This window comes from Ceratocystis lukuohia (assembly GCF_044167205.1).
Source record: "Ceratocystis lukuohia strain C4212 chromosome Unknown Supercontig5_pilon, whole genome shotgun sequence".
Lineage (NCBI taxonomy): Eukaryota > Fungi > Ascomycota > Sordariomycetes > Microascales > Ceratocystidaceae > Ceratocystis > Ceratocystis lukuohia.
Genome location: NW_027263524.1, coordinates 1,299,621 through 1,314,046, shown reverse-complemented (window position 1 = coordinate 1,314,046; position 14,426 = coordinate 1,299,621). Strand labels below are relative to the sequence as shown.

The following is a 14,426-nucleotide window of genomic DNA, read 5'->3' as shown; positions in this document are numbered from 1 at the left end:
CGCGATGAATTGAGCGCACCCTGCAAACACGCAATGAACGAAAGAGATGGTGTCGATTGGCGGTGTTTGAAACTGACACGACACACAACACAATACGACGCGGTGCAGTGTGCTGTGCGGCGATTAGTTCAAATTCTTGAAGCTCCTAGCGTAGGGCTGAAGAGAAATATCGCGGTCGAAATGTCAAGAAAAAAAAGTTTGAAAAGGAGGGAAGACGAAGCGACTTGTCGGGGGCTTTGCGTCTTCTTTTCCTTCTTCTTTTCCTTGATTCCTTGCTTTTTTTTTTTACTACAATGGAAAGACCTTTCAAGGGAGCAAGAAGCTCGAGACCAAAGACAGACGCGAGGCTGAGGGTGTGAAGAGAAATAAATCAACCAGAACAGGCAAACTGGCTGACCAGCAGGGGACAAAATTAGAAGGGCGAGTTCGTTGTTGGTCCAAACAACCCTTTAATGCTGGCTTGGTCGTTTTTTGAAGGGAAAATAAAAAAGGAGTTTGCCGCTGGCAGACTCGAATTTGCGTATTCGAAATAAAATAGAAAGGACAAAGATGGACAAGGCTGAGATTAAAGAAGAGATGAGAAGGAGAGGGGAAGTAGGGAAGGAGAAAGAAGAGAAAGAAGGAGAAAGAGAAATGAGAGCCTTTGATGGTGATGCCAACAGGAAAAGGAAAGGACAGAAAAGGGAAGGAAGGGGTTCCTCACTGCTCGACCGGGTTCATTTGGGCTTGCAAGGAAAAGCAAGGAAAGGGGAAAAAAAAAAGAGAGATAAACTGGGCGGCCGGATAAAGCAATAGCAAGCACAAGGCCCAAGAAGGAGCGAGAAGACAGCCAGCTTTGACGGTAGCTGCACAACGGCATAACCTTTTTTTTTTTTTTTTTTTGCCTTTTTTTGTTCCCACTCTTTCTTTTCTTCGTGCTTCTTTCACAGGGAGGTAAGCCAGCCCCAGCCAAGTCAGAAAGGAAGGAAGGATGATTGGATGGGGAAGCATGCTTAAAGTGGGGCAGCATACAAGCATGCAGAAAACCAGTAAGTCCATAAAAGCCCATTAGCGTCCATTCGCGGAAGCCAGGCAAATCGCTGCCCTCGCTAACCTGTATCTTCCAAGTACTTCTGCCGGGGCTCGCACAGCCAACGCCACAAGTGGGTACCTGCAATATAAGCACAAGAAACACTTTGAGGCAAGGTATCTTTCAGCCACACTAGGTCCACTATGGCTGCGACCCTCTGTGAAGGGTACATTAGTGCGACTTTTGATACTTCTCTTGTGATCATTTTAAGGGACTAGATTTATGGGGCGAGGCCTAGCGCTGTTGGTCTTTGATCTTGTCTTGTGCGCGGGTGCGTCCAGCAATTTTGGCATGGCAGGGCGTGTTTTGTAAACAAAGCGCCGTCATAGCCCTGGGGTGAAGATATCAATGTAAACGAGCCAAGATAGGGCTAAGGTTCAAGCTGACCTAGTTAATCAGTTAATCAGTTAATCAGTTAGTTAATCAATCACTCAATCAATCAGTCAATCAATCAGTCAATCAAGTCAACGTTTTGTTTACCTTGGACTTGTCGACTTGCTAAAAGATTCTATAATGATAATATGAGTAGGCATCAACGTGGTGTATGAGCTTCCCTCCACGCACGTACGATGCGAGGACATGGTTGTTGAACTGAAAGCCCAGTGAGGGGGCTCCAGCAAAAAGAAGGGGCTTAGGCCGTGGTGTGGGTGTCATTAATGGGATGGGGGGATAGAGAGACGGGGGCCAATGATATCACAGATAGTTATATAGACAACGGAGGTCGCATGCATTGCTGCAACGAGGTGGGTGGGAAAGAAGTCCATGATGTCTTTTTCAGCATCTCAGAATGAGAGAGTAAAGGGTACAAAGTACATGGTCATGAAACACATACGGGCTTCCAGACCCAGTACAAGACAATTGCCCATCAATACAAGCAATACCCAGGCACATACATATGCACATATAACGTGCATTTTTTAGTCTACAAAAAACACCAGTCATTTTGCCCCCTCCCCCTCCCCTACCAGCTGACACCTCACGGCCAAGATCACACGCCAGTAGCTGCAATGACAGCTACATCTTCTACGCCCAGTTAGCTTCCGTCTTACATACACTTACGCTATCTGCCCCCCACGAAGTTCTCCTTTGCACAAGTACAATATACACTGATCCTCATCTTTCACTCGTCTCTGTGCGTCCCATCACAAACAAGAATCTACCGGGCTCTCTATTTGTTATTCTGTCTGCTTTATTCGCAATTGCGTGTGCAACTTTGCACCGTGTGCGTTGTTCAACAATGTGAATCACTTGGTATTAACCAATGGCCAAATATACCAGGACTAAGGTGCAGCTAGGAGGGTAGTATTATAGTAAGCACAGGAAAAGGACGAGACTATTAATCGCCTTTTTATGCTGTACTGGTATCACAATGACTCAAACAGGTCACTCATGTCCATTCCAGATTTGGACTTGGCCTTCTTTTTTCTGGCCTCCCCAAGAACGTCTTCTTCTTTGGTTGATCGCTTCTTCTTTTTGCTTTCCTTCCTGATAGCACTTCCGAATATGTCGTCCAGGTCGATGGACTCTTTTGTTGTCGGCTCCCTTACTTTGGGCACAGCAGAGCGGTCGGTATTCTTGGCCACGATCTTGGATTTAGTGGGAGCCACATTCTTTTGCCGCTTTCTCACGTCCCCGAATATGCTTTCAAAGTCATTTACTTTGACCTTGTTGTCAGGCCTTTTATCAACCATATCAGTTTGGCCGAGGGCATCGCCAAAGTCAATAGGTTCTTTGGTTTGTTTTGTTAGCTCCATGCGTTTATTAGCAATATCACCGAAAATGTCATCAAGGTTGACCACCTCTTTCTTCTTTTTCTTCTTCTTGCGTGTTTCTTTAGTAGAGGCGTAGGGCGCATCGTATACATCGCCAAATATTTCGCTGATAGAGTGCGATTCTGAAGACGCCATATTCTTGCTTGTTGCCTTGCTTATAGCGAGGTTTTCTGATTGAGCAATCATATTTCTCGATATAGCAACGCCTGTATCTACGCATTGTAGATCTAGGTTAGAATGCGAGGCATATGCTGTGCCATGGCCGGCTTGAATCTTCTCTTGCGCTTTCGCTTCCGGCTGGGCCTCGCTAGATTCGTTGGAGGATAGTTGTGCCTTGTCTGGGGATTCTATTGGCCGGAGGGCTGAGTGGACTTGTGATAGGATAGCAATAAGCGCCAGACCTAACTGCGCAAATTGCGTGTCTGCAGTCAACTGTGTGAATGAGCTGTTGAGTTGACATGTCAGGACGAGATTTCGAACTTAGCAGCCTAGGAAAGGGTTAACCTACTTAAAAGCACTAGGCACTATCTCTACCACCAGCCAGCGAGCTCTCTCTAAGCGCATTTTGGGGGAAGTCTCGCTTATTAGTCGCCGCATCGCACGCCTGAGAATCCCGACATCCCGCCACCATGCAGAGTGCCTGTGTTGGTTCTTACTGCGATGGCAGAGCGCATCTAGCAGCTCCAGCGAAGGCGAGAGTTGTTGGGCGAGCTCTGTGAGTCGCACATTTGTGAGGGCATCCATCTCCACGCCTGTGGGTGAGTGGGATGAATTCGACATGGCAATTCTGGTTGAAGTGTGGGAGTAAAGTACAATACTAGCTAGTATGCAGTAATTGGTATCCAACACAAAGGTTCTTGAAGCCTCTAGTCCAATATCTTCTGATGCTTGTATTTGTTATCGATAAGACATACTGATAAGATAGCTGATAGGGTGCAACTTGTCTTATCGCCTTCAATCACAGCAAGCTTCAATGTCGTTTTTTCGTACGACAACAACATGGCAAAACCTGTTTTCGCTGGCCTCGGGTGGAACAACAGTTTGTGCTGCCTACGTGGCAATCTGTCGCAATGTTTGCCTTGTTCACCAAATTACATTGAAGGCATGGTAGTAGCAGTAACAGTGCCAATATGGCAATAGTGGTAGTTCCAGCTAGCAGCAAAAAGACCTTGCCGGATGTTGCTTGCGGCTGGCTGTTCGCGGCATGGCACGGCCACTAAACTGAGGTGGCTAGGAATTTAACGTAGTATCATGGATAATATCAGTGACAAACCTCTGCTACTTTGGTATCGTGCTAGGAGATTATTCTGGGCTTACTATATGATAGGAATAGGGATGTGGGGACAGTGAAAGTGATATTGACGGATAGAAATAAGAACAAGGAACAGAAAAAAGCAGAGGAGCGGAAGTGCAAGCAGACCCGTTGCCGGCCGGTCTATAGTGATAAGATAAGGACAAGAGGACCGGCCCAGCACGACAAGCTAAAATATTGCTTCAATTTGCTTTTCTGTTGTCTCACTTTTCATTCCTCTTTTTGGCCAGGACTTTCACCCCAACTCCAACTCCCTTTTCCAAAGCCTAGTCGAAGATGCTGAACGACAAGCAGACGTCATGTCGTATGTGCACAAAACCCTCACAGCCCTCGATCATCGTGATCAAATTTGCCATGTTCCTTCCCTGCTTTTATTTTAGCTTGCCTAGGATCTTTTTCCCCAAATCTCTCCAACAGAATCAGGCAATCACTCTCCAAGACGGACCCGCCCGCTAACATGCATGAGCAAACCCACTTTCCTACAGCTTATCTTTTTATCTTGCTCTTCCTCCCAGCTTCGTGATGTAATTGCGACAGCGAAGCTGAAACGCGACACTAATTGACAACATAAGGGACGCAATACCAAGGGTTTCTTGATTTGCGCAAATCTCCAGTTCATTTTTTTTTTTGATTCTTTGTTTGTTCAACCACCCAAATCTATTCTTCACCACGCGGCAATGAAATTTTACTATTGACATTGACTAGTGTCTCTGAATTTAGGAGGGAAATTGATTGATTTTCTTGGCTCGACCCACCAAAAGCTCCCTGCAACCCTTTTCGCCTCTTGATTTTTTTTCTAAGCTAGAGAAAGGCAACTACGCATCTTGCTACAGCTGGCCGGCAGCCATCATCTATTTTTAATTTTTCTGCTGTTATCGCACCTCTAGGCTCTTCTTCTCAGGCCGTGCCTGCCGCCTACGAAGCCCCGATAGCTGGGTTCCTTCCCCTCCTCTCTGCTTCCTTTCTCTCATACAAATACGCCTCGTCCGGTACCTGCCCTTCTCGAAATCCCTTGTGCACCTGTCTTACTTGCTTGACTATACCCCCCCCCCCCCCCGATAACTTAATATGACTTCCAGCAACAGTCTCCCGCATGATCATGATCATGATCATGACCGATCAGGTGCTTTTTTGTCCAGCAGCTATGCTTCACGCTGGACGGATGGAGCTGATGCCAATGGCGATATCGAAGGAAACGCTGGTGAAAGTACTAGCCTGCTAGCCGGTCATGGTCAGCGTCAACGCAGGTTTGTGGTTATGCCCCTTTTCTTTCAGTACACTATACCTAACCCTTGGCCATTTTTTTTCATCTCTCAATACAGCTCCTCAACTACCAATCGCCTTGCTGCCCTCACAGACATCGGAGGCGTCAATTCCATCCGCTCCTTCACCCGCAGTTGGCAACGTGCCGCTGGGTTCCAAGAAGTCATCCCTCGCCGCCCTTCCTTCCAGTTTGCTCCCGACTATGCCCCTGAAGTTGGGGCTCTTGACTACGATCATAGCGCTATCGAAGACGGCCCACAACCACACACAGCTGCACCCGGCTTGCTAGGCGCACAAATCCGCAGTGGAAGTCTGCCTGATGGTACCACTAATGCTAATGCCGGCACCCCGCCGCCATCTGGAGGCGACTTTCGCGAGCGTGAACGCAAGGCCTTGGAAGATGAGCTAGCCGGTGCCCTGGCAGGCCGAAGTCCCGGCGGCAGTGGACATCAACGCAGTAGTTTCTCGAGCAGTAGTGACATGCGCATGGGGTCTTTGTTTGCCGTTCCTCCGCATTTGGCTGATCCGCTAGTTGGAAGCTACCAGAGCTACCATAGCTATGGCTCGGTCAACTCTATCCTCACCGATCGCAGCGGAATAGCACGTGCATGGCAACAACAGCAGCAACAACAACAGCAGCAGGGTAGTGATGGTACTGCCGAGCACAGGGAAATCCCTCCCATTCTGGTCCGCGAAGTTGAGCAAGATGGAAAGATTGTTCTTGCAGTTGAAGGCCAGTCAACTCTACCTCAAACCATTTTCAACTCTATCAAGTGAGTCCTTCTCCTCCCCAGCTCCGCATTAGCTAGCTCCCTGTGTACTAATTCCCCTCCGCTTCTCTCGTCACCATGTAGCGTTCTTATTGGAGTTGGCCTTTTGAGTCTTCCCATGGGAGTTCGCTATGCCGGCTGGATATGTGGTATGATCCTGCTTGCTGCCGCTGCCCTAGTTTGTAGCTACACAGCTAAGCTGCTGGCCAAATGCATGGATCTTGACCAAAGCATCATCACGTTCTCCGATCTTGCCTACATTTCGTTTGGCAGCAAAGCAAGAATTGCCACTAGTATTCTGTTTACGCTAGAGCTGTTGGCAGCCTGTGTGGCCCTCAGTAAGTCATCGACCACTGTTATGGACTCCGGTTAAGCTCGAATTTATGCGTACATGACCCTTTCTAACACATCATTATCATCATCGTCGTCGCCACAGTTGTGCTTTTTGCAGACTCGCTCGAGCTCCTCATCCCCGGCTTCATGAGCTCGGTACAGTGGAAGATTGTTTGCTGTGTGCTCATCGCCCCACTAAACTTCGTGCCGTTGCGGCTTCTAAGCTTCACCAGCGTCATTGGTATCTTTTGCTGTCTGTGCAGTAAGTAGTGCCGTACCGACGGCCCCCCTTCCCCACACACTCACTATTGCCTCTTCCTCCTACTAATACCACCACTTTCTGCCAGTTGTCTCCATCGTCGTATTTGACGGTCTCTACAAGCCCGATTTCCCAGGCTCTCTTCTTGAGCCTGCAGCTACTTATCTCTTCCCCGAGCATTGGTCGACTCTCCCCCTATCCTTTGGTCTTTTACTGAGTCCGTGGGGTGGCCACTCTGTCTTTCCTAACATCTACCGTGACATGCGTCACCCGTACAAATACGCCCGGGCTGTCAAGACTACTTTTCTTTTCACCTACCTCCTCGATGCGACAACTGCCGTTGCTGGACTGCTGATGTTTGGCGATGGTGTCGCGGAGGAAATCACATCCAACATTCTGAGGACCTCCGGATACCCACGTGTTCTGACGCTGATGATGTGTGCTTTTATTGGCATCATCCCACTAACCAAAATCCCGCTCAACGCGCGGCCCATTGTAAACACCCTCGAGGTAGTGTTTGGTGTTAATGATCCAGCCATGCAAATAAGCCCCCATACACGGTCCATGATGCGTGTTTTCATCAAGCTACTTGTCATTGTCATCTTCTTGGCAATCTCGATTATATTCCCCGCATTTGATAGCATCATGGCCTTTATGGGCAGCGGTCTCTGCTTCAGTATTTGTATCATGCAAGTCGATGTCTCCTTCCCCCACTGAATGAATTACCTTTTGTCATTTGTTCCTTTTTTTTTCACTAACCATTTTGGATTATATGTAGCCTCCCTCTCGCCTTTTACCTGAAGCTCTTCAGCAGCGAGATCACAACAAATGAGCGCCTTCTTTGCTACGTGCTGATTGTCATTTCAACTACCATGTCCATAGTTGGTACAATTTGGGCTTTCCTTCCCAAGGACCTCATCCACGCGAACTGAGGAAGGGAGGGAGGGACAGAAGGGAAGCGCCAATCCAGTTTTTAATTTGTTGCTTTTTTTGGATTATTTATTTTAAATTAATGAATATCAATATGCTCTTGTCTACCTTGGTATGGCATTTTCTGGCTACCGCGGGTAGAAAAGTTGTTAGTTTATGAGCGAAAGAAAAAGAGGAAAAAAGGGCCAACTATTAGGTACTAGGTCAGATTAGGGTAATTCATCATTGTTCACAAGTTACACGAATATTACACAAGACAGTAAAAGGCTTTGTGGGTAATTTCTGGTATTACAGTTGATGCTAGACTATGTAAGCTTGACTCCACCCTTCACACCACCCTCACCCCCTAAACTGTGTCGTAAGACAAACACACCACCTTCATCAAACTTGTATATAATACACAGAAAAACGGGAGATTGGCTTCCTCCTGGCCGGATAAGAACCCGAGCCTGAATAATAACCGAGCAAGAACTACTCCTACCGTCTCTGCTCGGTCAAGGAAACCCTCGTCCACAATTGGAACCGTTGACCCAATAGGGTGCTTTCAGCTATCCAAGAAGAGGAAAGATAAAATTGGCACCCAATTAGCAGTCAAGTCCAACCCACGTGTTCGTGAAATGATTTCTATTTTCACGCCAGTTGCTACTGCATGCCCAAGGACGAGTAGCCTGGAAATGATCGCGCGGTTTAGCACGATTGTTACGAGAAGGGAGAAGTTGGTTGGCAGCAGCATCACCGAATACACCGGAGAAGGTGCTACTCAGACCAAAATTTTGAGTAGAGATTTTTTGAGACGGACGTGCCCGAGGAGCTTCCATCTTGTCAAACGCCCGACGCCGCTTTCCAAGCGCCTCCCATTTTTCCAAGGTTCTTTTACCGCTGAAAGCATTCGCCTTTGTAGAAGAGTGCAGATCAAGAGAAGACTGAATCTGAGCTTGGGCCCCACCATGAGGTATGGTACGAGGAACGCTACGCGAGGACTTCTCTTCAGACACGGCAGAGCCATGAAAGAAGAATCCGTCGTCAAGGAATTCAGCATCAAGATCAGCAGCAGCAAGATCAGCACTAATAGCGGAAGAAGAGTTGTCAGACGGCTTGACTTCAGAGATATCATCAAAGTTCAGCTGATCCTCCTCATTGGAAGATGAATGCTTAACGCTCTCATTAGAGAAAGTACGGGCGTTCATTTCTTTGCGAGTGTCAACATGAACATCGGGATCCTCATACGGAGCAATAGAGGTGTCGTTGAAGGACATGTCGAAGTCAAAGTCATCTTCGTCGTCAACCATGTCGCTCCAACTAACGCCACTTGCACCCTTGCGGCCGAAAGAGAAGGATATGTTGGAAATAGGAGGAGCTCTGGCCTTGGGAATAGGAACAGAGCCAGCCTGCGCGGTAGAGCGAGACAGCGGCGCATGGATAGCCCGCGGCACAATAGAAGGCTGGAAGGACCCCATGCTAGACTCGGCCATAGAAGACATGGGAGTTTCAAGAGTGACGTCGCACCAATCGCGGCGGTGTTCAGAGTCCGAAAACAAAGGCTCATCGTACTCTTCATCGTGGATGACAGAGAGATTGCGCTTGTGTTTGATTTCTGGAATAGGGACAGGAGCAAAGAAGGGGTTTTCGTTTCCATGTAGAGAGGGGCTCTGGATGGAAGGAGTGCGAAGAGGGGCGCGGTTAGCCTCAGGCACGGCAGGACGCTCAGCAAACATGAACTCATCGAGCACTTCATCAAAGTTCGTGAAGCTATTAACACGCCACAGTGCATCACGGACACCGGCCAGAGAGCGCTTACTAGGATCGATGCTCATACACTGGCAGATAACCTCGAAAGTGTCTGGCGACATGTCGGGGAAAACATCAAACAGAGATTGCTTGTCAGCAGCAAAGTCACGGAAAAGGGGGTCATCCATGGTGGGGCGGGTAAAGGGATTGCGGGAGAAGAGAATGTTAAGCAAGCAAACTCCGATCGACCAGATATCCGACTGCGCAGGAGAGTATCCTAGCCCGGCATGATCATACTGCTCAGGAGCCATATAGCGATCACTACCAACGGCCAGCTCGTCGCAAAGCTCCTCCGTGGTAGCCAAGCCGAAATCACCCAGTTTCATGGCACCAGTCTTGGTGATGAAGATATTTTCGGGCTTGATGTCACGGTGGTAGACGCCCATGCTGTGCATGTACTCCACAGCGTCCACAACTTGCAGCATGAACTTGCGGACGTGCTCTGTCTCACCAGGGCCGCAGTCGCTGCGAATGGCTTCATAAAGGTCGCCACGTTCACAGAACTCTATCACCAAGTAGAGGTGGGAAGGTGTCTCGAACGAGTCCAAAAGACTCACAATACCAGGGTGTCTACCTAGACGTTCATGAATCTCAAGCTCCTCGGACTTGTCGTCAACCAGGAAGACCTGCTCCTGTTGAGAGTCGACGTCGTTTTCCGATGCCGCAGACTGCTTTGTCATGCATTTTATGGCTACCTTCTCGTTTGTTACGAGATCGGTCGCCATGAACACCATGCCAAAGGATCCGTGGTTAAGAGGCTGCTCCGTTCGGTAGCGTCCGTTGAGGACTGCGCCGTTTTCGAAGGAAGTTCTGAGGCAGGAAGACATTGTGGTTATAAGTGGGGATGATATGAGTGGAGGTGTTTTGAAGTATATGACTGAAAGAAATTAAGGAAATATAAGAGAAAAGATGAAAACAAATGAAAAAAAAAAGATGATAACAAGGCTGGGACTGTTGGTATTGGTTATTTGGAAGAAAAGAAAAAAAAGAAGGCGAATCCAAGTGCAGAAAGCAGAAAGGCGAAATTGGCAAACTCAAGACAGGAATGCTGTGATAATCGTACGAAAAACAAATGTTGGAAAAGAGGTACACGCCGAAGCAGTAGAAGCAAGTTGCCAGACTCCGAAAGGCTTCTAAGGTTTCAGTGGAACAGAAACAATAGCGGCAAGAGGGCCAAGAAGAAAGAATGAAGAAAAGAAGAAGAAAGGAGTTTTTGTGAAGCAAGTATGAGGGCACACAATATGTTCAGAAACAATCGTCGGTGATATCAAAAGTCGCTAGGCAGAAGGAGAAGAAAAGAAAAAAGAGATGTGAATGGGAGAGGAGCAAAGAAGAAAAAGAAAAAAAGAAATAAGGCAGCGGCAAGTGACAAAGTAGCAAGGCGATGAGTAAATATGATAGATGGCGAGTTGTTGATATAGCAAAACGGTAGGTAAAAGAACAAGTGTGTGTACAACTCCGGGTCGTTCGTTTCGATTTCAGAGGCTCATTGAATGGGGGAAGGTCATAAAAGAAAAACAAAGGAAAAGATATTTGCAGAAGAATCGACGAGGTGTATCGACGAGCAGCGATGCCGATCCAAGCGGGGGGACGAGAGTCCTACAAGTCAGGAAAGAAACACTTGGATGCTATAAAGACATGGGGCGGATGGCAGTTGTGAGGGTGCGCTCGACGAACCAGCGCGTGGAAGGACAAAAAAAAAGAAAGGCGAATCAAAGCAGAGAAAGAACGAGTATTGTTTGCGATAGTTGAAACCTTCTTGTAAGTTGGCGCGTCAAGAGGTTTGAGGGAGCAGCTGGCAGTAGAATAAGAAGGTATGACGTGGTGCGGAAGGCAGCGATAAATCGAGGCACTAAAAGTATCAAAGAAACAGGAACTTGCGCGTGGTTTAGACCACGATCAGGTGGATATTATAGAGTGCGACGATAATTGCCTGACACAACACCACCAAGTACTAGTGGGGGGGGGGGGGGGGTAGATGTGAGAGGCGATAAACAGAATTCAAGATCGGGAAACCTTGGATCCTTTTTCTCTTCGGCGTCCGGAAAGCTGGCTTGAAGTGCGATCAAAGCAAAGAAAATGAGATGATCGGATATCGAACCGTGTAAGCAGGTGAATAGAGGGAGGGATGGCTGTATTGCGCTGTAGCTTGAGGCAATTGACAGTAGAGCGATGCCTAGACAGACTGGATGTAGCTTGTCTTGTTTAGTCGTGCAGGTTCTCGGAAATTCCTTAGCAACAGATGGACAGGAAATGTGACGAGATGGTCAAGGTGATGGAGTATGGAGAGTGGAGAACAAGGACGACGAGCAACTAAACAAAGCGTGCAGGCAAGCAGGATGAGCAGCGAATAGCGTAAGGGGAGAGAAGAAGCAAAGATGAAAGGAAAGAAAAGAGAGTGGGAGAGAGGAAGTAAAAGTAGGACGGAACGGAACAGCAGAAGCAGAAGAGAAAAAGGAAACGGGGACCTTTATTGAATGAAAGCGAAAGGAAACAAGAGAGGAAAAGAAAAGAGAAATCGAAAGAGAGTGAGTAGTGAGAGAGAGAGAGAGAGAGGAAGAAAGAGAAGGAAGAGAAAGGAAGAAGGAAAAAAAAAGAGAAGAGAAAGGGAGAAGGGAAAAGGAAGGTTGGAGAAGCATCAAGAACGAGAAACGACGTATAGTAAGGGACGGAATAAAACTGGAAGAATAAAGGGCAAGAGAAGAAGAGAAGAGACCGGGGATGGAGGTACCAAGGTACCCACGCACCTACGCACCCTCCTTCCAAAGTCCAGTCATAGCATTACATTGCACAACCCTGTCCACTCTCCAGGTGCTGTGGTGCAGAGCAAGCCGGCCAGCCTAAGCCCCCAGCCTAAGAGTCATCACTTAGGCCTGCATTAGAATCAAGCCACTGGGTGACTGACCTGACTGCACTGTTGACTTGACTGTGTACGTGTACATGTACGGATGGGATGGGATGGGGAAAGGGGAGGAGAGGGAGCAGGTCTAGCAAGTGGGCGGTGCCCTGACTCCTCCTAGGCATAGCGTGCACAACCCTGGCTACCCACTGTCATTCTGACCTCCTGACGCATTCTGACCAAACTCTGCTGTAGTCTTAGGGCCTAGAAAAGCGCGGAGCCCATGGAGGCACGTCGAAGAGTAGTTGGCATAAGGGGAGTGTTTTTTTTTTTGTTCAAAAGGGGGTGTGCTACGCAGAATCACGAAATACACGTAGTTGATGCTGTATCGCAGTGTTGAGAAACTGCATGCTTTTTTGGTCTCCAGGACTGTTCTTCCGCCCCTTCTCTTTGATCTCACCCCCGTCGCTTCCTTGTTTTTTTTTTTTTTCCTTTTCCTACGCCTTATCCTGAATTATCTCGTTGTTTCTTAGTTCTTCGTGGCAGAAAAAGCAGACGCGGATCGGATCCCTGCTGTAGGGGAGGAGGGTATGGGTACCTGGAGACGACTGCGGTGTTTTCTGCTTAATTTCATGCTTTTATTAGCAGCAGCCGTCCATGTTTCCTTTGTTTTGCGCCAAGCTTGAAGACTAACGTAGCGAGCGACACAGCAACTAGAAAGGGAAAAGAAAATAAGATACTAAAAAATAAAGATAGAGATAAGGTAAGGAAATAGAAACACCGTTACTAGCCAAGTTCGCAAGTGCTCTCCAAGCCCAACACCCCAACAAAAAAGAGCAGCCTTTCCTCTTTGTTCCTCGCCTGGAGTAGCAGCAGTGCTTGGTTGCTGAAACAGGGGGCTGGCTCACTCGACCAGCACTGAATTTCCCCAGCTTATGCCTGCTATGGCCTTTTATAGTTCGCTAAAGCAAGAAGTGGTCTGTGTAGACTGCCCACTGTAGCGCACCTTGGACTTGGACGTCCCTGACAGCCCCAGGTGTTCTGTTGTCCTGCCTTTTTCTTCTCACATGTTTTTGTTTATGCAGTGACTGGAAATGGCATTTTGCAATGGCAAATCAAAGTACTGACACTACGCTAGCACTGGCGCCGGTGGCCTTCGTTGTGAGCTTTGCGCTACACTATAGTACTATTCCTGATTTTACGCAGCTCCAGCTAAACGAAAACGGCGCTTTTTTTGGTCTAAGAAGAAGGAACTTGGCGTCGATGTTGTTTTTGGTTGCGGCAAAAAAAAAATATAAAAAATAAAAAGGAATTAAAAAAGAAAAAAAAAAAAGAAAAAAGAAAAGTGCCCTTCTAAGGAATTCTGTGTCGGCTAGTAGTGGCACCACTAACTCCCGATTATTCTTAGAAAGAGCGTGTTGTGGGAAAGTCAAGTTCTGGTTCTTCCTCTGCTCCTAAAGAGTAAACCCGGAAGCCCCCTTCCAGGCTTGACTGCGACTATGCGATTGCGACAACAGTTGACAACTATGCTAGGGCTTACCAGATGCCACAAGCCAATAGATGTGCCCACGCCGCTAATGCACGCCTTTATGCATGTGAACATTATCGGGGGCCTCATGAGCAAAAAGGAATCTCCTAAAATCCTCGAGGAAGAGAGAAGACTCGATTGGGGCAGACGTTCTCTCCAAGATAAGATGGTACTCGAGACGGCCCATATTTTTCTGTGGCTGCCTTTGTACCTGCGTATTGTTTATCTGCCAAGTCCCACTCCCAGACAAAGAAGAACATCAAACCTTCTTCTCCAAGATGAATAAAATACAACACGCGGAGTAAAGAAGTCAAAGTCCAAACCGGAGTCGGAGTCAGTAAATCAAAAAAAAAAAAAAAAAAAAAAAAAAGCCAATTAAATAAACATCCCAAGCAACAACCAACGGGCGACAGGTGGGTGACGGGTGTCCCTGTCGTCAGCCATACGGCCCTCGAGATTTTCCCAACCGTGTCTTTTATGCTGTGTGTATTCCCATCCCCCTCCCCTGCCTGTTTTTTGCCTTTGCCTTTGCTATACATATACCATAAGTACATAATAAATGC

General features: G+C 47.6%; 3 protein-coding genes across 3 annotated transcripts; 1 reads left to right on the top strand and 2 right to left on the bottom strand.

Moving 5' to 3' along the window:
* Positions 1–2,433: 2,433 nt before the first annotated feature.
* Positions 2,434–3,621, bottom strand: HOO65_050320 (uncharacterized protein; the record flags this gene model as incomplete). The annotated part of the gene is made up of 2 exons (XM_071003438.1): positions 2,434–3,212; positions 3,498–3,621. 2 exons carry the CDS (start codon positions 3,619–3,621, stop codon positions 2,434–2,436), a joined length of 903 nt encoding a protein of 300 aa, XP_070858379.1.
* A 1,600-nt stretch (positions 3,622–5,221) lies between these two features.
* On the top strand, positions 5,222–7,495 carry HOO65_050319 (transmembrane amino acid transporter; the record flags this gene model as incomplete). The annotated part of the gene is made up of 4 exons (XM_071003225.1): positions 5,222–6,189; positions 6,271–6,524; positions 6,638–6,781; positions 6,867–7,495. 4 exons carry the CDS (start codon positions 5,222–5,224, stop codon positions 7,493–7,495), a joined length of 1,995 nt encoding a protein of 664 aa, XP_070858378.1.
* Positions 7,496–8,292: 797 nt separating this feature from the next.
* On the bottom strand, positions 8,293–10,323 carry HOO65_050318 (Serine/threonine-protein kinase KSP1; the record flags this gene model as incomplete). Its single annotated transcript, XM_071000846.1, has 1 exon — positions 8,293–10,323. One exon carries the CDS (start codon positions 10,321–10,323, stop codon positions 8,293–8,295), a length of 2,031 nt encoding a protein of 676 aa, XP_070858377.1.
* Positions 10,324–14,426: the final 4,103 nt, after the last annotated feature.